Source organism: Enhydra lutris, unplaced genomic scaffold, assembly GCF_002288905.1.
Source record: "Enhydra lutris kenyoni isolate GAN:26980312 unplaced genomic scaffold, ASM228890v2 scaffoldscaffold23, whole genome shotgun sequence".
Lineage (NCBI taxonomy): Eukaryota > Metazoa > Chordata > Mammalia > Carnivora > Mustelidae > Enhydra > Enhydra lutris.
The window spans coordinates 29,553,852-29,581,389 of record NW_019154107.1 but is presented as its reverse complement, the minus strand read 5'-3'; the positions used below and the strand labels follow the sequence as shown (position 1 = coordinate 29,581,389).

At 41.4% G+C, this 27,538-nt stretch overlaps 1 protein-coding gene across 1 annotated transcript in view; it reads left to right on the top strand.

The window, feature by feature from the left end:
- The window catches only part of LOC111150483 (diacylglycerol kinase kappa), a 175,976-nt gene extending 149,589 nt beyond the window's left edge, over window positions 1-26,387 (top strand). The window contains exons 15-28 of the mRNA XM_022507952.1: window positions 5,355-5,574; window positions 6,731-6,835; window positions 7,294-7,390; window positions 9,009-9,116; window positions 14,587-14,683; window positions 14,959-15,066; window positions 15,719-15,832; window positions 16,169-16,303; window positions 17,562-17,722; window positions 18,271-18,412; window positions 19,427-19,513; window positions 23,387-23,497; window positions 24,881-25,004; window positions 26,326-26,387. Coding sequence (XP_022363660.1) covers window positions 5,355-5,574; window positions 6,731-6,835; window positions 7,294-7,390; window positions 9,009-9,116; window positions 14,587-14,683; window positions 14,959-15,066; window positions 15,719-15,832; window positions 16,169-16,303; window positions 17,562-17,722; window positions 18,271-18,412; window positions 19,427-19,513; window positions 23,387-23,497; window positions 24,881-25,004; window positions 26,326-26,387 — 1,671 coding nt within the window. The remainder of the gene's footprint in view (window positions 1-5,354; window positions 5,575-6,730; window positions 6,836-7,293; window positions 7,391-9,008; window positions 9,117-14,586; window positions 14,684-14,958; window positions 15,067-15,718; window positions 15,833-16,168; window positions 16,304-17,561; window positions 17,723-18,270; window positions 18,413-19,426; window positions 19,514-23,386; window positions 23,498-24,880; window positions 25,005-26,325) is intronic.
- The last annotated feature ends 1,151 nt before the right edge of the window (window positions 26,388-27,538 follow it).

The following is a 27,538-nucleotide window of genomic DNA, read 5'->3' as shown; positions in this document are numbered from 1 at the left end:
AAAAAAAGAAAATGAATAAATAAAAAATTTAAAAAGAAAAAAATATATATATATTAGATAAACTAGTTTAAAAACGTTAAAAAAGAAAAGGGTAAAAGTTAAAAAAAATTTAGCAGAAGACAAAAAAAAATTGAAAAAGCAAAAAAAATAAATTAAGTGCAAGACTAAAGAATCATGGGGAGAAAGCCATGAGTTCCGTGCTTTGCTTTCTCCTCCTCTGGAATTCTGCTGCTCTCCTTGGTATATTGAACCTGCACTCCTCGGTAGGTGAACCTGGTCCTGGCTGAATTTCTTGTTGATCTTCTGGGGGAGGGGCCTGTTGTAGTGATTCTCAAGTGTCTTTGCCACAGGCGGAATTGCACCACCCTTACCAGGGGCCGGGCTGAGTAATCAGCTCGGGTTTGCTTTCAGGAGCTTTTGTTCCCTGAGCACTTTCCATAGAGTTCCAGAGGACGGGAATGAAGATGGAGGCCTCCCAGTCTCCGGCCCAGAGGAGCCGAGAGCCCGGGGCCCCACTCCTCAGTGCGCCCTTAGAGAACAGCGCCCAATTACTCCCGTCACCCTGGCCTCCGGCCGCGCTCCGAGTTCACTGAGCCTGCGACCGGTTCAAGGTAACCCGGAGCTGAGAGCTCACTCCTCGGCTCTGTCTCTGTAGCCGCCTTCCCCGTTCTAATACCTGCAAGCTCTGCGACACTCAGACACCCCCGATCCTTCTGTGACCCTGTGGGACCTGAGGCCACGCTGACCCCACGTGGGCTTGATGATGTTCTAGAACCTAGGTGAGGTTCGGTGGGCTGAGGTCCGGAGCCGATGACCAAGAAAGAATTCTTGAGACATCTTTGGTGCAAACTGGTGGTTTATTAAAGCACAGGGACAGGATCCGTGGGCAGGAAGAGCTGCTGTCCCAGATTGTGAGGGATGGCAGGTTATGTACCCTGCGGTTGGGGGAAGGTGAGGGAAAGGGAGGTTTCAAGGAGTTTTCATATGCTAAAGAGGGCCTACAAGGTGCTGGGATACCGGAGGCCTTGTGGCTTGATCAGTGTTGCCTTTAGGCCAGCCATTAACATCAAGATAGTTGGGAAATTCTTGGTGGGATGTCACAATCCTGCTATCAATCGTCTTTGGTAGTGAGATTTAGGTTCAGAAGAGATTTAACTATATTTACATTCCCTTCTATCTCAGCCTCCTTCAGTTTTGTTTATGGTGGGGAAGGTGACATTAGGGTTTGAGAACTGAGTTATTTGCCTCTGGAAATTTGTGCTATTGATAAGGTAACTTCTTTGTTTGTAGATCTTGAGGACGTTTGTAAACCAAGAGAGACTCCTGTCTTGCAGGATTGTGATCTCTGCAAGTTAACTATTTGTTTCTCGTTTATGGCAGTCAGGGGTGCCTGAGGAATGCAACACATATGACTGAGGGGGAGCAGATGGAGAGGGGGTGCAAGGTGCCAGCTTTTGCTTTGTCTTCAGCCAGCCTCCTGCTCCTTCATCAGGCTTCCCCCTGGTTTAGCCTCTAGAGCGATGTCCCTCAGCGGAACAGACTTTTAAAAGTCCTGATTTTGTGCTCTGTTGCTCCGCCACTTGCCGGGAGCCGGCCCCTCCCCCCGCAGTCTATCTTCCTGGTTGTTTTGGATTCACTTCTCCGCCAGTCCTACCTTTCAGAAAGTGGTTTATTTTCTGTTTCTAGAATTGCTGTTCTTCTTCTCTTCGTTCTCCCGTTGGATTTGTGGGTGTTTGCAATCTTTAGATAAGCTATCTAGCTGATCTCCTGCTACCTGAAGTAGTCTCAGCTGCTACTTCTCCGCCATCTTGACTCCTCCCCTCCCACTATCAGTTTTTTATTTGTGGTTACCATTAGCTTTGTATATAACATCTTCTGCATATAGGAGTCTATATGAAGTTGATGGTCACTTAAGTTTGAACTCATTCTGAAAGAACTAAATTTTTACCCCTCTCCCACTCCACTTTACATCGTTTCATTTTGTGAATCCCTTAGCTGATTTTTATAGATATACTTAATTTTACTGTGTCTGTGCTTCCTAGTTTTCTTAGTCCTTCTTATGGTTTTTCCTTTCCACTCAGAGTCTTCTTTAACATTTCTTTTAAGTCTGGTTCAGTGGTGATGAATTCTTTTAACTTTTCTTTGTCTGGGAAACTATCTTTCCTTCTTTTCTGAACAATAGCCTTGCTAGATAGAGTATTCTTGGCTGCAGGGTTTTTTTCCTTTCACCACTTTGAATATATTATGGAAATCCCTTCTGGTCTGCAAAGTTTCTGCTGAAAATCAACTGATAGACTTATGGACTTTTTTCTTGTATGTAACTGTTTTCTCTTGCTGCTTTTAAAATTCTCTTTATCACTACTTCTTGCCATTTTAATTATTATGTGTCTTGGTGTGAACCTCCTTGGGCTAATTTTGTTGGGGGCTCTCTGTGTCTACTGGATCTGGATTTTTGTTTCTTTCTCCATATTAAGGAATATTTTCAGCTATTATTTCTTTAAATAAATTTTCTGCCCTCTCTTCTGTCTCTTCTCCTTCTGGGATCCACATAATGTGAACAGTGTTATGCTTGATGGTGTCACTGCATTCCCTTAATCTATTCTCATTCTTTATTACTCTTTTTTCTTCCCCCTGTTCAGCTTGACTGTTTTCTATTACTCTATCCTCCAGGTTGCTGATCTGTTCTGCTTCCTCTAGTCTACTATTTATTCCCTCTAATGTATTTTTAATTTCAGTTATTGAGTTTTTCATCTTCAATTGGTTTTTTTTTTATGTTTTCTATCTCTTTGTTGAGGATCTCACTGAGGTCCTCCACTCTTTTCTCAAGTCAAGTGACTATCTTTATGACCATCACTTTAAATTTTCTATCAGGTATATTGTTAGCTCTGTTTTGTTTAGCTCTCTTGCTGTGATTTTGACCTGTTCTTTCATTTGTGACATATTCCTCTGTCTCACCATTTTTTTCTAAATCTCTGTATCTGTTTCTATGTGCTAGGAAAGTCAGCTATGTTGCCTGCTCTTGAAAGCAGTGGCGTTATGAAAAAGAGTTCCCATAGTGCCCTGTAGTGCAATGTCCCCTGTTCCTCAGAACGTGGTCCTTCAAGGGTGTCTCCTATATGTGTTGCATGTGCCCTGCGATTGTGGCTGAGCTGCATTTGCCTTCAGTCCACTCATCTGTAATGGCTCTCTTTGCCTGTTGTGGGCAGTGTTTCATCCCTGTTTTGTCAATGGGCAAGTTTGGGGCCACACTGGGCTTGAGCTGGGTCAGACCAGGCACTTGTCAAAGCTGCAGACACCAAACTGCAGGATGCTTTCCCCGTGTTGCCCCCTGAAAGGCTTTTATTAGTAGGCAGGGCATTCTCCCTGTGTTGCCCCCTGAGAAGCTTTCATTGGTGGTTGGGCCTTGCTATCAAACCAGATGTCTCCCCCCAGCCCATTGCTGCATTTGTAGTTGAAATGTGTGTGTGGTTTTCTTCCCCTCTCTCCAGGGCAGGAGTCACTCTGGAGAGACATGTTGGATGGGGTGGGTCTTCTGCTAGGGGTGTGTTGAATGGAGTGGGTCTTCAGGAATATGCAGGGAGCAGGGTGCCTGGTGTTAGCAAGGTGTATGCTAATCTCTGCGGGAGGGGACCTGTAGCTGCTTTGGAGAATTATTGAGGATGGGTTGAAGGGGGCAGGTCCACAGAAGTGCATGGGGGTGAGGTGTGCTGTTAGCAAGCTAGGTGGAAAGTATTCCTATTTGTTCCCACAGGTGTCTGTGTATCTAGGCTGGGAGCAGAGGGTAGGAAATGGAACCTTCCAGATCTTTTGTTCTTGGAGAAGTCTCCTAAGGATCCCTGCCCTCCCAGCCCGCATTCTGAGATTAGTAAATTAATCTCCTTCCTATATGTACCAATTGTTTTTCAAATTGCTACTTTGATGCTGTATTTTAGTGGGGTTGTTTGTTTTGTTGTGTCTTTAAGGGCAGAAACTCAGTTTTCTACTGCCTTCTAGCTCTTCCAGAGCTGAGCCCACTGACTTTTAAAGTTCTTGGTGTTGAGACTCACTGATTGTAGGAACTTGCAAACTTAAATCCTTCTGTTTTTCAAAGACAAATGTTATGGGGATTTGTCTTCCCAGTGTGGGTCCCCCATGCCTGAGGTGACTGGTGTGGTGTCTTCTCCTCTCCCTTCTCTGTGCCTGTGGTGTTCCTCCCTCCTGCATAGAGTCTTGTAGGTCAGTTTGGTTCCCAATCATGTCCCTGCCCTTCCTACCACTGTCAGTATGGCCTCTTCTCTATGATTAGCTGTGAATAGTATGTTTTGCCAGTCTTTGGGTCATCTTCAGTGTTATTTACACCAGTGTGGCTGTTATCTAGGTGTGTCCATGGGATGAGGTAAGCTTAGGATCCTTCTGTTCTGCCATCTTCCTGGAAGTCCCAGAACCCTCTTTTTAATAAAAGCAAGTGTACCTTTCACTGGGAATCCCTTTCACTGGGAATTGTAAAAGAAAGGGAAGGCTGATAAACCTCCATTATGGGAAAAGTCCAACTTCATCACATTTCCATCTTTCACCAAATGAAGAGTAGCATTATGCCTCCTAACACATGTACCATGTACCTCAGCATGTACCAAGCATCTGCCCACACCTAGACACAAGTGTACACCAAGCATGTATGCACATGGTTGTATACCAGAACATGCATGACAATATGTACAAATACATGCTAGAAATATACCCACACTAATTTCTACAACAACAATAGCAACAACAATAACTAACACTTGTATAGCACCCTGTGCCAGGAAACGTTTAAGGATTTTTAATGCATTAATTTATTTAATCTTCACAATTGCCCTAGAATATAAAAGCACATAGAGGTAAAGTAAATTGTCTCAGGTCACAAACTATTCAGTGATAGAGCAGGAAATCAAGCCATAATCACTCACTGCATTCCCCAAATATACACATATACAAAGGCAGACACTAGGCACCCATGCAGAAGCACATCCACATCTGTAGGAGCATGCCCATGAAAACACCAATCCAGAAATGTTTAACTTTCCTCAAGTTTGCCATGTTACATATCATTTTACAATTAGTCTGACACAAGAAAAATTTGGCAACATACATTGATGCCTGCAGCTGCTCAGAAACAAATGATATCTGTTTGATACCCTAACACCCTTTGGTTATCTCATCACATCTACCACGTACTTCTTTTCCCAAACTTTTATTTCATCAACTTTTTTTGCTCAGGGTTCCTAGCCAACTACCACCCCTCCTTACCTCTCACCTACCTCCCAGCTCCTCATTCTGTCCTTTCAAGTACTGGTCCCTCATAACAATGCCCTGTCCCCTTCATCCTTATACAGAGTGACATAATGTATGACAAGCTCAGTGTCCTGATTGATATCCTGGCTGAGGAGGCAGCAGTTGAGAAAAGTACTACAGTATACGCAGATGATGCCCAGGCAGATGGAAAACCCTTCATCCCTCAAGTAGACCACATAGCCAAGTGCAAGTTGGAGCTGGCCACAAAGGCCCAGAATCTCCAGAAATCCTTGAAGCTCATCATATTTCAAGTTGAACAAGGTAAGGGTCCCAGAGTTGTGGTGATTGAAGTAAGGTAAGTGAAGTTTCCAGTGAATGAATTTCCCACAGTGCTTCTTTGAAATACAGATCAGAAAATGCTATAAAACCAAGTGTGCTCTACTTCAACAGTTGGAATTGAGTAGAAGTCTATGTAGCAAGGAAGTCCCTTTGGCTGGCCTCTGACTTTTAGCCATGGTACCTTCTCCTGCCTTAGTACCTTTAATATAACCTCAGCCAAGTTTCCTAGAAAGAAGGGAAATCTCCATTCTGCACTGTGAATGTAGTAAACAACCCATTTGCTTCTATTTCTGTAGTTTCCAAGTAGTGGAGATGTAGCCATAATCTTATCACAACTAACCCTCAGCCTGCTCCATCAACACATAAGTCAGATTTATATGTGCAGCTTGTGCCCACGGGACAGAAAAGGGCACCCCTAGTAGGATAGGGATTGAACCTATGAGCTTTGGCACAAGTTGAGCACCTGAGCTATACAAAATATAGGCTGGTGAAAGGAAGGAGACTTCTCAAATATTCTTGGAATAGATGAAACATTTGAATGAAAGGAGGGCATGGTCCTAGAGGCTCAAGTCTTGAAAATAAAAAGTCATGTGAGTAAATTAATTAACGAAGAGGTGATAATTGAGACAGAAGAAGAGGGTTTCCCACCTCTTTCCCCTGCACCAGGCCCTGAGCTTCTACTCATATTTACTGGGTGACAGAAAAAGAGTAACCAGTAAAACAGAAAGCTCAGACATGGTTATGAAGAGACATGGGGGCAATACTGTAGGAAAACTAAGACTACAAACAGCATTGTGGAGGAGAGGAGATAGTCAACCGGGTGTCTCTACTGTTTACCCACACACTGACTGGCATTAACTATAAAAAAGAGATGCCTAAGAAGTGCTCAACAAATATAATCAATATTCCTTCCTTTCTTCCTTACTTCCTGCCTCCCTCACCCCTCCCTTCCTTTTTCCCTCTCTCCTTTCCTCCCTCTCTCCCTCCTTTCCTACTTTCCTTTCTCCCTCCCTCCCACCCTTCCTTCCTTCCTTCCTTCCTTCCCTTTTCCCTTCTTCCCTCACTCCCTTATTTCCCTCCTACCTTGCTTTCTTCCTCCCTCCCTCCTTCCTTTTTTCCTTCCACTTTTACTCCATAGTTCTGGATGAGCAAAGCCGACAGACAATATCGGTTAAGAACTTCACTTCAACTTTCTTCCTGGAAGATGACTCAGAAGATATTCGCCAGATGAGCCCAAGACACCGTAAGGATCTTTCTTTCCCTTTCTTATTCTGGTCTTCATCACTGTCTTCTAGTTCCCAGAAAATAAGGATGTGTTCTCATGCATCTTTCTTTAGCCATAATCCTACTCTGCAGTAGATATCCCTCCCTCTTTCCCAGAAACCTCACAGTATATGATCCCCTGTCAACATCCAGAAGTAATGACCTCATTAGGTACTTTGAAAAGGACGGCCTGATGAAACCCAAGATTTGAACCTGTTTTCACTGCCAGAAAGCAAGCAGCTCAGTCTTAATATTCTCTCAGAGGAAGTCCCTGTCCATCTAAGATGATCTCTCTTTGGATTGAAAACCTTGATTATAATCTAAGAAAAAGTCATTGAGCTTGACCCTGGTCCCACATAGAAAATAAGGTGAAATGCAAGTGAGGGGAAGGGCTTTCTTGTTTGTATCTAACAGCAAGGTGATGTCTTTTGTGTCTAGGTTCTCGTCTTGGCACTTTGTCTTCTATATCTTCTCTCAAAAGTGAAGACCTAGATAACCTCAATTTAGAGCACTTACATTTTACACCAGAAACTATGTAAGTATTTAGCCCTACCACCATTTTATAACTTCCTTCTTTCTCTGGTTAAAACAATAGTCTAAAGATATCTAGAGTCAAATCTGGACTCCACTTCCTAGTTGTGTGAGCTTACAAAGATAATTCAACCTTAGTTTTCTCATTATAAATTGAAGGTAATTGTAGAATTAGCCACATATGTTTCTTGTGTTTTACTTGCACTGAACAGTGCTTAGCACCCATAGTTAAGTGCTATATGTGTTAACAGTAATTACTGTTATTCTTATTATAAATACTTAATAAATGTTAGCTATTGTTATTTCAAAGGATCTGTTTTTCCACTGTTGCTTTTAACAGTAAATAATTGGAGGCGCTAAAAAATAAATGAGCACTGATGGGACTAGATAGAAAATCTAAGGCCATCTTTTTCATTAGCCCTACCTGTTTAAAATATTCCCAGCAGCCAGGTTCCACCACATTCTCCTTTTGAGTTCCATTAAGAAGATAAGTTTGGACATCAGCTACAGAAACTCCAATCTCCAGACTGCAGTTGAGGGAAGCAAATCTCATGTGTGAGAGATGTGGGGTCAGTTTTGTAATGAATAAAAAAATTATCTATGATTGAGTAACTGAACTGTACTCATTTTCAGTTTCTTAAAAGAAGGACACAGCTGGCAATTATTTCAGTTAACTGCAGCTTCTCATTTATTTCTATCTCCAACCCTACACCCCTCTACTTCAACACTGGCTTCATGTCTAAAGTCTCATGGACCTACCTTATGAGTTTTAATCAGTGGTATACTGCCAAATGTTTTTGGGTTTGTTTTTTTGTTTTGTTTGTTTGGTTTGGGGTTTTTTTGTTTTTGTTTTTGTTTTGTTTTGTTTTGTTTGTTTTTTGCCAAATGTTTAACAACCAGCTCTCCAGGGGAAAAAAGTCCTGAATTATTCCTGGTACAAACCCTCCCACCATGACCTATTTCAAGCTACTGATATAATTCCATTGAAGGCAGAATTGGGATAATAGGCATAATCAGCTTATATGAGCTGGTCCTAACTGGCTCCAACATATTACTGGTTTTGATGCTGACACTCAAGATGGATGCAGAAGAATAAAAAAAAAAACTGCCTGGCTTTTTTGGCTGTGTGTATTTCTACCCTCTTTTATCAGTCTTCTCCCTCAAATGTGTAGTCACTTTGCCCTTTGATGTGAAAGTGCTACAAAGGAGTTCAGACATCTCTGAAAACAGTAGTGTAGACTTTACTTTCATCATACATTTTTATCTGAAATACTTGAAAGTTCTTTATGCGAATAAGTCAATTACTATTTCCCTCTATTATATGTGAAGAACATATTGACCATTCATATCTAATGGCCTCCAAAGATGATTTCTTTATTATGAATTCTAATCCCACTGAATCCTCCCACCTGGCTGGGTGCACTTTCTTAAAGCAAACAAGCTAGTTGTTAACACAAGAGGATCTATATGTGCCTGTCGCAAATATAAAGTCTTGTGCCCAATGTAGGGGAGGCCCTCCCTTGGTGATTTTCAATCATGCAGGTAAAGCCTCCAGCTTAATGATAATGGCACTTCTTTCTTGCACCAAAGTCTGTCCTCTTCTTTCCTTTGGCTAATTTCAGACGTTTCAAAGAAAGATGTGTCATGAACAACTATTTTGGAATTGGACTGGATGCTAAAATTTCTCTCGAATTCAACACCAGAAGAGATGAACACCCAGGACAATACAAGTAAGGAAAAGAAACTTCCCTCCCTACATGCAAACACACAATTACAATATGCACATATATTCCTACATCCCCTACCTTTCAGATAACCAAGAGAAAGAAAGAGGTTCTTTAGAAGTAAAACTCACTGGTCCCAACATTAGCCTAGTGGGGTGGCTTGCTCTAAATGTTGACCTGATTTGTGATGACTCTGCACTGGCATCCTGAACTCGGGGCTACCTACATCGTTTAGACCAATAGACAGCTATGTAACACAGCTCCTGGTGTTACTGTTATTGAAAACGGATTACACTGACACGATTCAGCAAATTTTCTACTTTTGTTTTGTCTGTGAGAGTTTGACCAGGTCCTAGTAGGGGCTTAAGTCTGTTTTTGCTTGGCAAGGCTACAAATTATCAAAGCTTGCCCTGTTGTGTCTTGGTGTTCCTAACCTGGTTCCCCTGGATCCATTGATTTTACCCAATCTGGTGTTATGTTACTTGGCACCCTTTAGTAATTTTGTACTAAGGTGGTCTCAGAGTCCTTGTAAATTGAAACTACAAGAAAAAAAGCATGCACCCCACAACCACCCCTGCCACCTGCCACCAGAACCTCTTTCTCAGAGCAGACCTAGGCTGAGGATCAAGTACATTATCAGATATGTGCTTTGCAAATATTATTTTCTGGTTGCTTGTCTTTTTTATGACTCATTTTATAGTAAACATTTTTAAATAGGTATGTGTAGATGTACATAGAAGAAGGTTTATAATTATAAAACAATGTTACCAGTAATTGTTTCATAGGGATTCAATTGCAGGGGGATTTTTCTTTCTACTTTATATATTTATTTTTTAATTATTGAAGTATAATTGACATATAATCTTATATTAGTTTCAAGTGTACAATGTATTGATTCAACAATTCTATACATTGCTCAATGCTCACCAGGATAAGTGTAGTTACCATCTGTCACCATACAATATTATTAAGATATTATTGACTCCATTCCCTATGCTGCATATTTCATCTCTGTGACTTATTTGTATTATAACTGGATGTTTGTACCTGTTAATCCTCTTTATCTATCTTGCTCATCTCCCCACCCACATCCCCTCTAGCAACCACCAGTTTGTGCTCTGTATTTATGGATCTTTTTCTGTTTTATTTTGTTTTTAGATTCCACATATAAGTGAAATTATACAATATTTGTCTTTCTCTGTCTGATTTATTTCACTTAGCATAATACTCTCTGGGTCCACCCATACTGTCACAAATGACAAGATTTCATTCAGTTGCTTGTCTTTTTTTGTTGTCGTCTGTCTTAATTTTCTTGAAATAAAAAAATGTTTTGAATTTTGATGAGTTCCAAATGATCAATTGTTTTCTTTTATGGACCATGCTTTTGATGGCATATCTAAACAGTTTCACCTAATCTAAGGTCTCAAAAATTTGCTCCTAAGTTTTCTTCTAAAATTTGTGTTGTTTTGCTCTTATATTTAAGTCTATGATCTGCTTTGAGTTAGTTTTATGTACGGTGTGATGCAAGGTTCTAAGTTCGTCTTTTTCATGTGAAGATCCACTTAGCACAGCACCATTTTTGAAGCTATCCTTTTCCCCAAGGAATTGTGTTGGCACCTTTGTAAAAAATCAATTGATGAGAAATATAAGAGTTTTTTCTAGACTCTCATTTCTGTTTCATTTTTCTATATGTCTATCTTTACACTGTCTTAATAACTGTAGGTTTATAGTAAGTTTTAAAATTGGAAGATGAAAGTCCTCCAACTTAGTTCTTTTTCAGAATTGTTTTGGATGCTCTAGGTATTTTGAATTTCCATTTAACTAAACTCCTATTTTTATAGATGAGGAAACTAAAGTGCCCAGAGAACTTATGGTTTAAAACAAGAGTCCAAATAATTTTTTTAAGATTTTATTTATTTATTTGACACAGAGAGAGTGAGCAAGAAAGGCAGAGACAGAGCAAGCACAAGCAGGAGGAAAGGCAGGCAGGGGAGAAGCAGGCTCCCAGCTGAGCAAGGAGCCCAATGTAGGGCTCGATCCCAGGATCCTGGCATCATGACCTGAGCTAAAGGCAGCTGTTTAACCAACTGAGCCACCCTGGCACCCCAAGAGTCCAAATAATTTTGTGCTAGCCTTCTTACATTTCAAAACTCACGCCTTGTAGTAACTCATTGTGGCTCTACTTTAAAAGCGCATAGTATTCATCTTATTTTATTTTTCATTCCCTTCCCCTGTGTTCATCTCTATTGTTTCTTAAATTCCATATATGAGTGTATTTATATTGTATTTATATTGTATTTATCCTTCTCTGACTGACTTATTTTGCTTAGCATAATACCCTCTAGTTCCATCCATGTCATTGCAAATGGCAAGATTTCATTCTTTTTGATAGCTGAATAATATTCCATTATATAAATATATACACCCCACATCTTCTTTATCCATTCTTCTGTTGATGGGCATCTGAGATCTTTCCATATTTTGGCTATTGTGGATGTTGCTGCTATAAACATTATAAACATTAGTGTGCATGTATCCCTTCATATCACTGTTTGTATCCTTTGGATAAATACCTAGTAGTCTAATTGCTAGGTCATAGGATAGCTCTATTTTTAAACAGAGAGGGAGATAAACCATAAGGGAGTCTTAACTATAGGGAACAAACTGAAGGTTGCTGGAGGGGAGGCAGGTGGAGGGATAGGGTAATGTGATGGGCATTAAGGAGGGCATTTGAAGTAATAAGCACTGAGTGTTGTATGCAACTGATGATCATTGAGTACTATCCCTGAAACTAATAATACAATAATAATAATATAATAATAATAAACACAATATAAATTGTGTTTAAATTTTAAAAATTAAAGAAATAAGAAAGAGAGTGAGTGAAGAATTTGGGGAAGTAAACTGAGTTCAAGGGTCATACTTCTAAATTGCTTTGATGACTTCCAAAAGGAAGCTTGTGCAATGGAAGAATATATCTCATTATACAGTACATGGAATAATAGTAACTATAAAATACAACACTTCTATTACTTTTTTTAGGCATCCACATCATAATAAAGCATAAAAGCTTAAGGTCTGGAATACTATACAAGAATAACAAAGAATGATTATGTACTGTATTTATTAAAATATACATACATCTGATTTAATATCAGTAAAAGGATTAAAATAGTAAAAAAAAAAAAAAACTCATAGTAAACTCTATCCAAACTCTATAATGATTGTAAGCCCCTGCCTGTTTTTATCAGAGATCTTAAGTCAGTAGAACCCTGACCTTCCCACCTCCACCCTAAGTCTCCTGACATCCTTTGCCTGTCCCATATTCCCTCTACTGGCTCCTCTACAATCTGCCTTGTATACTTAGCTCTATTCTATGGCATTTGTTTAATATACAGGTCTTGAAAAATCCTTTCACTTTGCCAGAAAAGTTACGTTTCAAATATATTGCAGTATAAGAGTCATATGCTTCAAATGAAATTGATCCCAAGCAGCTGAAATTTTATGCTCCTGGAATGGCACTTGCCAGACTAGTTGGTGTGTATAAACCAGTTATGCTCATAGTTTAAGAATTTGCTTTCTGAATATAGCCTGTGTCTTCCAAGTCTGAGCTGATATCAGAATCAAGGAAAAGCAACAAACTGAGGTGATCCTGAGGCTTCCAGAGGGTCAGGAACCCATTTCAATAGGTATTTGCATAAGGATTCAAGTTATGTTACCCTAGCATCACTTCTTGTGTCCAGTTACCATTTGACATGACTCCTCTCTATAAGAAGGCACTTGAAGATGGTACTGGCACAAATATAGACACATAGATCAATGGAACATAATAGAGAGTCCAGAAATAAACCTATGATTATATAGTCAATTAATCTACAACAAAGGAGGCATAAATATGCAATAGGAAATGTCTCTTCAACAAATGATGTTGGGAAAACTGGACAGCTACATGCAAAAGAATGAAACTGGACCACTTTCTTACACCATACATAAAAATAAACTCAAAATGGATTAAGGACCTAAGTATGAGACCTGAAACCATAAATATCCTAGAAGAGAGCTCAAACAGTAATTTCTCTGACATAGGCTGTAACAACATTTTTCTAGGTATGTCTCCTCTGGCAAGGAAAAAAAAAAAAGGAAAAATAAACCTTTGGGACTACATCAAAATAAAAAGCTTTTGCACGACAAAGGAAACAATTAGCAAAACAAAAAGATAATCTACTCAATGGAAGAAGATATTTGCAAATGATATATCCAAATAAGGGTTGGTATCCAAAATATAAAGAATTTATGCAGTTCATCACCAGAAAAACAAATAATCCAGTTAAAATGGGCAGAAGATGTGAACAGACATTTCTCCAAAGAACACATACAGATGGCCAACAGATACATGAAAAGATGCTCGGTATCACTAATCATCAGGGAAATGCATATCAAAACATCAATGAGATAATGTCTCACACTTATCTGAATGGCTACAATCAAAAACACAAGAAACAAGTGTTGGCAAGGATGTGGAGAAAGGAGCCCTCTTTCACTGTTGGGAAGGCAAGCTGGTGCAACCACTCTCGAAAACAATATAGAGTTTCCTCAAAAAATTAAACATAGAATTATCATATAATCTAGTAATTCCACTCTGGCTATTTACCCAAAGAAAATGAAAACACTAAATCAAAAAGATATATGTATCCTTCTGTTTATTGCAACATTATTTACAATAGCCAAGATATGGAAGCAACCCAAGTGTCCATCCTTAGATGAATGGATAAAGATATCCATTCCATAGATATACAATGGAATATTACTCAGCCATAAAAAATAATAAAATCTCGGGGCTGCCTGGGTGGCTCAGTGGGTTAAAGCCTCTGCCTTCAACTCAGGTCATGATCCCAGGGTCCTGGGATCGAACCCCACATCGGGCTCTCTGGGCAGCAGGGAGCCTGCTTCCCCTTCTCTCTCTCTCTGCCTGCCTCTCTGCCTACTTGTGATCTCTGTCTGTCAAATAAATAAATAAAATCTTTAAAAAAAAATCTCACCATTTGCAACAACATGGTTGAATCTAAAGTGTATAATACTAAATGAAATAACTGAAAGACAAATACCATATGATTTCATTTATATGTGGAATTTAAGAAACAAAACAAATGAACAAAGAGAAAATAGACAAACCAAAAAATAAACTCTTAAGTATAGAGAATAAATTGATGGTTACCAGAGGGGATGAGTATAATAGGTGATGGGGTTAAAGAGTGCACTTGTCATGATGAGCACTGAGTAATGTGTAGAATTGTTAAATCACTATATTGTACACCTGAAACTAATAAAACACTGTATGTTAATTCTACCAAAATTTAAAAAAAAACTTTTTTTAAAAAGGAAGGCACTTGAGGAAAAAGATGGTATTTCCTCTTGCTTTTCTTCATTTATATTATTCAGCTTCTGACTACCTTTCTCTACCCTTACTTCCCTATAGTAGCCGCTTTAAGAACAAGATGTGGTATGGCCTTCTGGGGAGCAAGGAACTTTTCCATCGCTCTTACAGGAAACTAGAAGAACGAGTACACCTGGAGGTGAGTGGAAAAGAGGGCAGTACTTCCTAGACATGTAGAAAGGAAATCTCATTACTTTGGGAATCAGCTTTTCCCTTTATCTTTGGTTCTCCCCAAGCTTTAACTCTGATCTTCCCTCACAGCTTATGGGAGGAAGGCATAAAGACAGATTTCCATTTTATGGATAAGAAAATGATAACATGAAGATAAAACAGAGCTCTTCCCCCATCTCTGTAAATGTCCCTCTACATTGGTATCTGAACGGCCAACCAATGAGAACTACACTTTTCTTTCAGTGTGATGGAGAAGCTATCTCGTTGCCAAACCTGCAGGGCATTGTAGTGCTCAACATTACCAGCTATGCTGGAGGTGTCAACTTTTGGGGAAGCAGCACAGCAACTGCAGTGAGTATGGAACAAGGAACAGGGAAGGAAAAAGGCTTGACCCCTCTAAGGTCTCTCAGAAAGGGTAGCTGGAATGACTGGTATAGAAAGTAGACAGTGGGGGAATAGGAGATAGACTGGGGACATTTATTAGCTCAGTTATGTGATCAGGGTTTTTTTTTAAAGGCAATTACAATCCCAGAACACAAGAATCAACAACCAAAGACCTCAGGATCAGATCAATTCTTAGGTGTTGCCTAGACTTTGAATTTTCTATTCCTCAAGACTGAAAGATCCTTAAAAGTTTTCTCTTTTCTCCAAGGAGTTCTGTCAATAAAACCACCTGGGAAATTGGCCATGACTCTTTTCTTCTGAGCTCACCCAAGAAGATCATGAGGACAGTGGGACGGGCCTTGGGGATTTATGATGCTAGATTGGACAGGGAGGAACAAGCTAAGAGTTGTAATCTCAAAAGAGGTTAAAGAACTGTGATCTTGGTGCCCTTTTCCCAGATTGGTTTCCTGACCTCACCTTTCCCCTTTTAATACGTAGTTTTTCCATTCTTCATGAGCTAGAAAAATTCTAACCAGGAGCCTTCACAGCATGTGTGCTTGTGATAGTCAGGGTGTGGTTTCTCAAAGGTGGGATATGTGACATAGTTTTTCCTCCTCAGGAATATGAGGCTCCTGCAATAGATGATGGGAAGCTGGAGGTAGTGGCTATCTTTGGTTCTGTACAAATGGCAATGTCCCGTATCATTAACCTGCATCATCATCGCATCGCCCAGGTAGGCAAGGGTTGGGTGGGCACCAGAAAAGGTTGGGCTTTGAGCTACAACTTAGAATGTGGAGTAGTCCCACAAAATAACTGGGTCTAAGAGTGCCAGGGTGGAGAGGTTATATGGTGGGTGGTAAGCATGCTGGCTAAGGTTGGAGACAGAAGTTATAGGGTCCAATAGGGGCAAAAATCCCATAGGAAACAGGTGTTTTTCCCTGAGATAATCTGATTCACATCCATGCCAGTCCTGCTTCAGATACACATTAAGGCCATTACTGTGAGACTATCATATTGATCTGTAGTAGTGGCCTCATTTTTCTCCCCCATGCTCCCTCTTCTCTGGCAGTGCCATGAGGTGATGATAACCATTGATGGTGAAGAAGGTATCCCAGTGCAGGTGGATGGAGAGGCCTGGATTCAGAGGCCAGGCCTTATCAAGATTAGATACAAGAATGCTGCCCAAATGTTGACCAGAGATCGGGTAAGAAAGTCTCACCTTTCTCTTTTATGGTCTCCTCTATAGCTGTCACTTCCCACACCAGACACACTGAATCAGAATGGGGATGGGTAGTTCTTGGGAATTGCATTTGTCAATTAGCTCTCTGAGACATTCTGTTATATACAGACATTTGCAAACCACTATCCAAGACAGTGAGACAAGAAGTTCTCTCCTTTGGCTTTGGACAAAATTGTTCCTCTCCCACCACTGCACAGAGAACTAAATGCCTCAAATAGCTATGGAGAGATCTCCTTCAACAAGAGATTCTTCATTGAATATGGTCTTTAAGTTCCTCTAAGATTGAAAATGCTGCATTTGCAAATGCCATCTACTGCAGTCAAACCATCTAAAGCTAGAAAGAAGCCATTATTGATCAGATGTTCAGTACCTGGAGCCTTTCTTCCACTCTGACCCATGAACTATCCATAGAAATAACAATAGAGAAGGGAGGGGAAGTCTGGTTTACAAACAGCCTACTTTGTGCCGGGCACATGTATTCTCTCAAGTAGGTCCTCCCACCAATCCTGTGAGGTAGATACTCTTGTGCCTATTTTACAGGTGAGGAAAATGAAAACCAGAGGTTAAATAATGTGTGCTAAAAATCACACAACCAGTGAGTGACAGAAGCACAATTCAAAATTAAACTACGTATGTCTGGCTCTAGAGTCCATCACAACAGGAGCACCTGGGTGGCTCAGTTTGTTGAGCAGCTGCCTTTGACTTAGGTTGTGATCCTGGGGTCCTGGGATCAAGCCCCACGTCAGGCTCCGCACTCAGCAGGACATCTGCTTCTACCTTTCCTATCTCTCCCTCTGCCCCCACTTTTCCTGCTCACTTCTCTCTCTCTTAAATAAATAAATAAATAAAATCTTTTTAAAAAATCCATCATAACATATGGCCTAGATTTGGGAAAGAAAGGAACATGAAAGATGCAGCATTGTCTTATGATTATGATACTCTCATATAGGAGCTTCTAGAAGGTTAACATCTATCTGATTGAAGCATGTGATCCCAAGACACATCACAGTAACAATAAAAATTAACAGTGCCTAGTAAGAAAGGGACAGTGAATAAAATGAAGGATAGATGTGGAGGTGTGTAGATGAGTGTATAGAAGAATGAGTGGGGTCACTCTCTCCTTTACCCATTATCCCCACAAATATCAGACTCACAAACAGATTTGTCAAGTACCCTCTAAGCTATAGTGATCATCAGGATCTGCCACTATCTTCATTTTTAGGACTTTGAGAACTCAATGAAAATGTGGGAGTGCAAGCATGGTGAAATTCAAGCTGCCTCTCAACCTCATCTGGACTCCCAGGAATCTCAGGATAGCCTCTCTGATGAGGAATATGCCCAAATGCAGCACTTAGCTCGACTTGCAGAAAACCTCATCAGCAGGTAAGCGGACTGGCCCAGATACAGGGTGGGAATCCCAAGAACAGTTAGGGAGAAGAAGCTAACCTGTGTCTGTTGGCTCCTAGGGAGCCTGGCCTCAGAAAGGAGTCTTTCCCAGAGCTCTGAAGATTGGCAGGGACCCTGATGATCCAGGGAGGAATAGTCTTTGTGCTCAGCAATAAGCCAGTTTGAACCTCTTCCTTTAGCCCCAGAGGTGAATTTGATCTCCTGATGCCCCAAACCCAGAGGACTAAGAATATTTATCCTTGTCCTTAAATATCAAGAGGGCCTCAGAGTTCTTGGAGTCAGCTTCCCTTCTCTAGCCTGGCCTCCCACTCTCCCAAAGTACCCAGTATCTAATTCAGGTGACATAAGGATGGACAAAGACAAATACTTAGAAAAGATCAGAAACATTTTCTGGTGTAGTTAGCTACCCAACCCAGGTACCCAGGGCTCTCATTTCTACCTTCATCTCAACCATCTCCAGCACCCCAAGCCAGAAGATTTTTAAAAATTTCCAGACCCATTTATCTGTTCTTGCTTTATTATAGACTTACTGACCTGAGTAAGGTCCACCAGCATGTGTCTGTTCTCATGGATTCTGTGAATGCCAGTGCTAACATCCTGAATGATATATTTTACAGCCAAGATAGTGGCAATGAGGCAGGTGCAGCTTCCTGCATTCCCAATGAGGTAAGAAAGGAAGGGGCAGATGAAGAAAAAGAGTCAAACCAAGTAGGAAGGGGAATGAAAGTGAAGAAAAGTGAGCCAGAGGCTGGGTGGAGAAACTGGGCAAATGATATGGCAGGAAACTGATCGATAGAATAGACAGGGAATAGAGGTATTCCTGAACTCATTACAGATGAAAGTGGCTACTGGGGAAATTCCATAGCAGATTTCATCAGCCTGAGAGCTAGCCCTTTTCCTGAGAGCTATCAACAATACTAGCCTCTTGGGAGAAATAGCCAATGGATAGAGAGAAACTTGGCATTGGCACTTCCTCATCCCAAGTGGATCCCTGTGTAAACTCTTATGGTGATGCCTGCCATAGAAACCCGAGCTCCAGGCTGCCTTGGTTTCCCTCTTGAGGGAAATTTCCAGATTGGGATATTTGATGTTAAATGTGCTGACCCATGACTTTACCCACTGCCAGAAAATTTAAGTGATTCTTTTAAAAAAGTAAGTTTAGTGGTAGACAAACAAAAGAGCCACATATAGGATCAAGGCCGCCTAAAACATGGATTGCCTATTTATTTTCAACCAGACTTAGTTGGTGGAGGCCTGGAGCTCAAAGCCCAGAGTTTTGAAAAGGGTGGTTGGGCCTAATCCCACCTCCCATGGGAAAGGAGGTTTTAGTGTAGCAGCAACAAGTAGCCTCAGATTTACTCTCTGGTTTACTTATTTCCTATTTTACTACATCCACTGCAGTCAATCGATGGTGCCAAATGCCAAGGTGTGCTGCACCACTTTGTAGGACACACAAATACAGCTGTACCAGTAGTAGACAGCTCTGGTTATGTCAGTTCTGATTGGCTGATGTCCATGCTGTACTAGTTGTGCTATATTTTGAATATTACTTTTTCACCTCTGGCCACATCCTACTAGCCTGCTCCTACCTTCCTACAGAAAAGCCAGCTGCATGCTTACTAACCAACAACTCCTCTGTCTTTGTCCTTTCCCTTCCTTTCTTTTCCTTTCTTCTCTCAGACTCTAAGCAGAAATGATGCAGTAGATGTTATATTTAGTCTTAAAGGGCTCTACGATGACACCAAAGCTTTCCTGGATGAAAACTTGGTGAGTGGAGGGGGTTGGAATGAGGGAGGGCAAAGTGTTCCATCTGAACATGGTTATGGTCTATGCTTGGTTCTAGGGTGTTGGAAGACATGTAGAACATTTTGGCCAGGTGCTTACCTGGTAGTCCCTGTTTGTCATCCTCACCCAGGGTTGTTATTGATTGTGTCAACTCACCATTATGCTAATCCATAGTGACTACCATATCCTTGAAGAAAAGTCTCTCCCTCTCCTTTGGTAAATGTCTCCTGGGTCCAGAACAGGTCAATCAAAAGTAGGGTGTTCTCATTATACTTCACACAGGTTCAGTAGAAGGGAGTGAACTCTTTTGAGCTGCTCTATATCTCCCAAGTTTCCATATACCTCTGTCACCATATGGGAAGACAATATAGACTAGTGGGAAGCACTAAGTTCAAATCTCCAATCTGCCACTCACTAATTCCATTCATTTCATAAGGTTGCTCTAAGAAAGTGCTGAAACCTTGGTAACTTAAAACAACAGAAATTTATTGCCTCACAGTTTTGGAGGCTAGAAGCTGTAATCAACATGTCATCAGGGCCATATTCCCTCTGAAACCTGTAGGCAAATCCTTCCTTGCCTTTTCTAACTTCTGGTGACTTGCCAGCCATCTTTGGTGCTCCTTGGCTTGTAGATGCATTACTCCAATCCTCCATCTTTACATGGTATTCTCCATGTGTCTCTGTCTTCACATGACCATCTTCTTATAAGGAAACCAATCATACTGGATCAGGTACCTACCCTACACCAGTATGGAGTATGGCATCAGCAATGATGGCATTTCCAAATAAGATCATATTCTGAGGTACTGGGGGCTAGAATTTCAACATATCTTTCTTGTGGTGGGGACACAATTGAATCCTTAACACTAGCTGTGTGAAGCAACCTCACATCTCTGGGTCTTGGTTTCTTTATCTATGAAATAGTAATTGTAATCTCTACCTCTCCAGGTTGTTGTGAGAATTAAATTAACTATTGTATATTAAGTGCATAGCTGGCCTGGCACTAGTAGCAGCCTGATACATGGTAGATTGTATTCATGTTAGGGAAAATGGACTGAAGCTCAGTTTTTGAGCTACAAGAATAGTTGAATGGTTCTCATAATGCAAACCCTATAGGCACACTTGACGAGTGTGCTCTGATGAATCAACTGATTATGACCACCCTACTTTTGGGTTGGCTGCTAAAGCCCTGAGGCAGGTGCTGTTCTTGCCTCTCATCTAATTAAGGTTTATTTGAAGAGGGGTGTCTGAGTTGATATTGCAAGAAGTCCATCCACTTCCCCTTTTCCATTTGCACATCTAATTGGCACACTGCACAGGCAGCAAAGTGGCTAAAGCAATCAGGCCAGGCCTCCCCAGCATCTGAGCCCCAAGCTAGAATCTTTCAGCCTTAAACAACAACAACACAAGTACCTTCTATATATAGGCAGAGCTCAGTCGCCTTGCAATCCAAACAGCAGGAAATATGAGATCTTGGCCTCTCATTGCCATTCAGGCTTTCTTGAAGCTCATGGCATGAAAGTTGGTTTGTGCCAGCCAACAACCCAAATTGAGCATATACCACACTTAATACAGGTTATGATAAGGACCCCCACACACATACACACATCCAAATGAGACCAGGGGCAGGCAGCAGCTAAGAATGATCATGTATCTCCAAAAAGGCTACATCAGGGGTGGCATGGAAATAAAGCTTATTTCATTTTGGTGTTCTTATTCTTCCCCTTGAAGACGGAGGGCAGTAAGCAGCTCAGTGTCAGAGGGATGTAGATTTATGATGAAGTAAATCCCACCCAGTAACCGCCACTTTCTTTATTTGGAAACCTCACTTATACTATGGCCAGTGATGTGTTAGAACATAAACCAAGAAATAAGCAATGAAGTCCTCTGAGTCAGTTCACACAATTGCCTCAGAGAGTCCTGAACAAGGTCTCCTATAGAGCCAGAAGGATACGAGAATAGAGCATGAGACTCAAACCCACCACCTAGAATTTTTCAAAGCCTGAGTCCCTGTATGCTAAACAGGAAGTCATTAGGAAGCCATTTTTTTCTCCTATTATGATTAGAAATGATTTTCCAGGGCTCTAAATCCTTCTTTCTCATATGTGGCTTTGGGTTTGACTACCAAACCCCTTTTGAGCATTGCTGGTAAGTATGCCCTTTCTCCCTTACCTTGAAGTGATAGCCATTTCTACCTTCCCCTTTCTCCCTTACCTTGAAGTGATAGCCATTTCTACCTGACATATGCTATCCTCCATCTTACCCCCATGTGCACACACATGTTCTGTGCATCTGAGATACTCTGTACTGTCTTAAATCATTAGTTGTAAAGCAAAAGATTATTTGTCAGCACTGACTTGTTTCTCTCTCATATCCCATTCTGATTGACCATAATCTCCAACCCCATCCCCCACCTATTTACCTGCCATCCATTTTGTGATAGTTGGCAACACTCCATTTATGGCTGGAGCATCAAGTGGCCCATGCACAGCTAGAAGCCACATGAGTGCCAGATTGAAAGTAAAGTATATGACAGGGAGGAGAGGTGAGGCCAAGTTAGGTGGGCTGGAAAGTATGTCAGGGCTGATGATAGCAACATGCATCTGTTCTCTCAGCTCACCATTTAATGGAACATAACTATCTCAGCTATGTTTCTGGTCTAGGACTTGGTTCTTCTGAGTTGGAAGATGGTCCCAGAAGAATTCATTTTAATTCTCACATGGACTGTACAGAGTTCATCCTGTGGGTTATGGGGATTATTAGGGAATGCTTAAGCTTTGTTTCCTGAACCTGTAAGACAAGCCATCTGGATCACATTTCTAAATTACAAAGAGAGACTAGCTAGGGTTGCTAAAGCACAGCTTGGGGGGCACCTGGGTGGCTCAGTTGGTTAAGTATCTGCCTTCGGCTCAGGTCATGATTCCAGGGTCCTGGGATCAAGTCCCACATCGGGCTCCTTGCTTGGCAGAAAGCCTGCTTCTCCTGCTTGTGCGCTCTCACTCTCTCTATATATATATAATCTCTTTTTGACAAATAAAATCTTTTAAAATTAATAGATAGATAAATAGATGATTGATAGATAGATAGATAGATGATAGAGAGATAAGTAAAGAGAGAAACACAGCTTGGGGAGGCAGACCCTCTTTGCCAGAAAGGGAAAATTTAAGCCAATCTCTATCTAGCCTTCTCCTTACTTCACAAAGGAGCCTTTAAATTATGGTAACTGTATAATAAAGATTTCCCCCAGCATCTAAACACCTCACATATCTTTCCTGGGTGGGCACTGTGGTATATAGGGTGGGCTATAGAGTTAAACAGATCTGAGGTTCTATCTACCCACATGATATTGAGCACCAAACTTCTTTGAGTCTGTTTTCTTGTCTATAAAATGAGAATAGTATTATAAAGTTATTGGGAAGATAGAATGATATCATGTATGCAAAATGCCTGGTATACAGCATGTACTAGAAATTGGTAGCTGTTATTTAGGGGGACAATTAGGTGTCTCTGGGGACTTGAGGGTCAGGGGTAAGACCCTTGTTCTGGACCCTGAGCTGTAGGGGTATAACTCAAGTGATCATTGATACTGGTCAAAGGCCTCTCTGCTTGCCAGACTGTGAGCATGCCCAGCCCTAAGGAAATTACCACAATATGGTTATTTCCTAGATCTCCCTATTGAGAAAGTAAAGAGCTAGCTATACCTTTCACTAATCCCATGGCCAAAGGAGATACAAGTTGGCACTCTGTGGTCTCGTGGCCACTAGCATGGTGGCCTGGGAGTGTGGGAGAGAGCCAGACTTTATGAGGGCAAGGTGTTGGGCATTGGATACTCACTCTTTTTCTTGTCTTTACCAGCTGAGAAATGCTGAGGATGAGGCCACACTTCAAACTGCCCTGGAAACCATGAATGAGGAGCTTGAAAAGCTATCCGAGATTGACTGGATGAATTCAATCCTTGTTTCAGAGGTGTGTTAACTGGGGATTAGGAAATAAAGAGGAAGAGGTCTTCTTCCTTGGTTCCTTCCAGTGTGGGCCAGGACACAGTGACTGATGTAGCAGAAGGTGTCCAGTAGTGGCTTTCAGCTTGAGCTTGAAGGAATGCCCTCCTCCCATCTCCTCATCATAGGCAGAGAGGACATGGTAGAAAGCACATTGAAAAATTAGATGACCATGGGAAAAAAACAAAAGAAGAGCTACTCTGTGGCAGGAGATGATTGGGAAAGAATAAGCAAGATTGGTTTTTTCTATACTGTCCTCTGGTCACAATTCCCCCTCCCTGCCCAATACCTGCTACTAGGAACTGGATTTCATCTGGCACATACCATTATGGCCAATACCAGTTGTTTGCAGCCAACATCTGTTCTAAATGGTTGCTGCCTGGGCCATGTGAGTGGTTAAAACACCTCTCTCTGCTGATTCCTGTCCCTCCCACTCTGGGAGGATAGCAGGTTCAGTGCCTTCCCTTAGCAGGTGTGTGGTTTAAAAGAAAATCAAGCATGGCAGGAGTGGCTGCAGTATAACTGTGGGGATACTGTCATTTTTGGAGAGTCAGATCAGGAAGAGTTGGAGGACAGGTTTATACTCTCTCTAATGGAGAGGATTGGAGGTATAAATATCTTGAAAAGATAAAAGTCCCAATGTTTCTTGGAAAGTGTTTGGCTGGACTTTCTGGTAACAAAGTTAACCTGGGAATTATGCTTTACTAAGATCAGTGGTGAAATAAGCACACTTTAGCAGGAATGAGAGGGCTGGGAGGCTAAGCTGGAATTAAAGAGCCCGCATGATCTGTAGATCAGAGAACCCACATTCATAATTAAGAGTTATGTGGGGAGAACCCTCTTTGCATTCCAGACAGGGAAGAAGGTGGCCTGTGAGGCAGGTTCTTCTCTATGTGAAGGTACTTGACCAAGGAAGTTTGCTTTAGCTCATCAAACCATATTGCTTTTTTTTTTCTAATTCGTGCAGAGGTGCCATACGAGCTAGCAGTGGTCCTAGCAATCTCATCCTTCCAATCCCTAGCCACATGGCCTCAGGCAAAATATTTTACCTCTCCAAGCCATTGCTTCCTCATTTCTAAAATAGGGATGATAATAGCCACTTTGCAAGGTTGTTTGGGGGCTTATATGAGAACAATTATTAAAGTATTTAGCAAGGAACCGGCACAGAGTGGGATCTTGGTAAAGATCATTTGCCCTCGCAGGGCAAGGGACTAGTCTCCCACATTTGGATGGATAGCACATCTATCTGCTTTATGCAGCCATCCTTGTTCACCAATTTACCAGGCCTCTAGGAATTGTTTCTCAATGTTAGGCAACTAATTCTGACCTTCCTTTTGCTATGGTTTTCCAGGAAAAATCTTCAGACACTGACAGTAGAAGCACCAGAATGAAAGTTAAGTTCCCCAAGTTGGGGAAGAAGAAGATAGAAGAGGAAGACAAGCCTAAATCAGGCCAAGGAGTCCAGGGTTTTATTGGTAAATGTTCCCATTCCACAGGCATAGTGGTCATGAAGACTTCCCCAGCAGCCGGGTACCTCCCAGGGACCTAGAGCTCACATTAGAAATGTTCATGGAGAGGCGCCAGGGTGGCTCAGTGGGTTAAGGCCTCTGCCTTCGGCTCAGGTCATGATCCCAGGGTCCTGGAATTGAGCCCCGCGTCGGGCTCTCTGCTCAGCGAGGAGCCTGCTTCCTCCTCTCTCTCTGCCTGCCTCTCCGCCTACTTGTGATATCTCTCTCTGTCAAATAAATAAATAAAATCTTAAAAAAAAAAAGAAATGTTCATGGAGATGGTGGTAATGGAGGAGATGGGCTGGGAGCCAACCTTAGACAATTCCAAGCAGCCTCTTAGACAAAGTGTGAGTTAAAAAGTGATATGGACAGGGGAAAAACCTGAGAAAGAACCACGCTATGTGGTCTCTGTGATACTGATAGCTGAAGAGAAAAATGAGACAAGGCAGTCACTTTTCTGCTTGACCCATTCATGTCCTTGGTTGATAAAGTATGACAAAATAGTCATACTTAGATCACTCTCCTAATCAAATACAGCTACAAGCTTTTTGTGTGTGTGTGTGCTCCAGAAAGCAGTATAGTTTGAGATGGGCTGAGATATCAGTGCTAGGCACCTACAGAGTGAAGAATAGTTTCTATGACTTATCTAAACACTGTTTTTCCTGATCTGTAAATCCCTAGAGATGCAAGTTTTCTGTTTCATTTTTTTAATTTTGGTTCCATCCCTTCTTTGGAGTTGGAATTAAGCATAAATGATATGTCAGGGGGGCTCAAAAGAAGGTTCTCCTAGAGTTGTCAGTTACACCAATTCTGATGTCAATGATCTCTACTAAATTTTGGGCCTAGATAACCTGGAAGCTTGAGAGATATACCAACAGTGGACATGGGGGGGGGGGATGGAGGGTGGCTGTTTGTTTGTTTCTGAGGAACTGAGAATTTGCACAGATGCCGAGAGAGAATTTCTTGGATCAAGCTCAGGTTTGGTCCAACTAGTTCGATTTCCTAAGAATCTTCTGGTTGGGAGGAATGGTATTTCAAAGTCTTTCAGAAGACTCCGAAAGGGTCAATAGCATTTCCACAGATTATCATGTTCAGAGAACTCATCCCATTTGTGTTTGGCTCACATGGTGACAGCTGGTATTCTTGGATTATTTAAGAGATGGTTGGTACAATCAGAACAAACAAGTCTGTCTCCTAACAGACTCTTTGTTGGCTCTCTTTAGGGTCCATACATTTGGGTATCTGACAATATGCTAACATTATTTCTATACCTGTTTTTTCTCTAAAGGACGTTTGTGGCATCACAGAAGTCATGAAGATAAAGCAAAAGATGATGATCCTCCAACATAATCAATTCAACTGTAGTCCTTAAAAGCTGGAAGGAGAACTCACAATATTTGGAATTCCACTACAAAACTCTGAAAACCTCAATATAGGCTAGACTAAATTATTTCAGAATAAACATGAGCACCACCAAGAAAGATCCTCCAATTCTTCACACTAATATGATTTTCCTGGACTCAATCAGGTGTCCTTAGAGGTTTACATTTTCTCATTGGCCAAAGATTCTTGTTCCGAGTTGTTTTGTTCAGTTCTCCTTCTCTGTGCATCTTGAGCAACTACAGTATTTCACTGGGATGAGCTCATTATGAATGGCCTGGGATCTACAAAGGATTCAAGAAAGTTCACCTCTTCAGGGAATTTGGGAACAGTTTTCTCTGATAAGCAGAGAAACTGTTGATGCTAGGGAATGAATGAAAGAAAGAAATACTCTCAGGGAGATAAGGAGAGGGATGAGGACAGCCAGGCTTGGTTGTTTCTCCCCCAATCCCTGCCAGTTGCAACTTGTAACTTCAGGAGGTCTCTTCTACTTGGCTTATTAAGATGAAAACTAGGTCCTGGGGGCTTGTCCACTTGCCTGTTACAATGACCATGTGAAATCGTTTCTTGTAGACATGGTAACTGCTTTCTCTGCAAACCCTTTGTGTTTTTCCATGTGTGCGTGTATGTCTTTGCACATGTCTAGGTGGTGCTCTGGTGGCTGGGTGGGCCCATGGATTGGAACTCACCTCTATGGCAACCATATAGGATCCCCTGCTACTGCCTTGACCCTAGTCTGCATGCCTCCATGGAGTGTTTGCCTGCATTCTCCCTGGATTTTTTAACTAAATGTTTTGCCGCTGTGCTGCAGTATAGATTATGTACAGAGACATAAAGATGTGTGTATATATATATATTTTTTCTTTTTAAGAACTGAAGATACAACTCAACCTCTAAGTGATCCTATAATTTATTGTGCTAACCCAGGAATCCCTCCCCACCCTGATCCCATCCCCCACTCCCATTACCCTACACACACATACATGCCTCTACCAACTGCCCTAGTTCTTGGTGGAGCTTCTAATCTTTTGGTGCATTTTCAGCGTCTTAGAAGTGGCCGGGATCTACCTATAGCCCAGCTGATTCTATCTGACGCCCTCCCCCACCGTAAAATTCTGAGC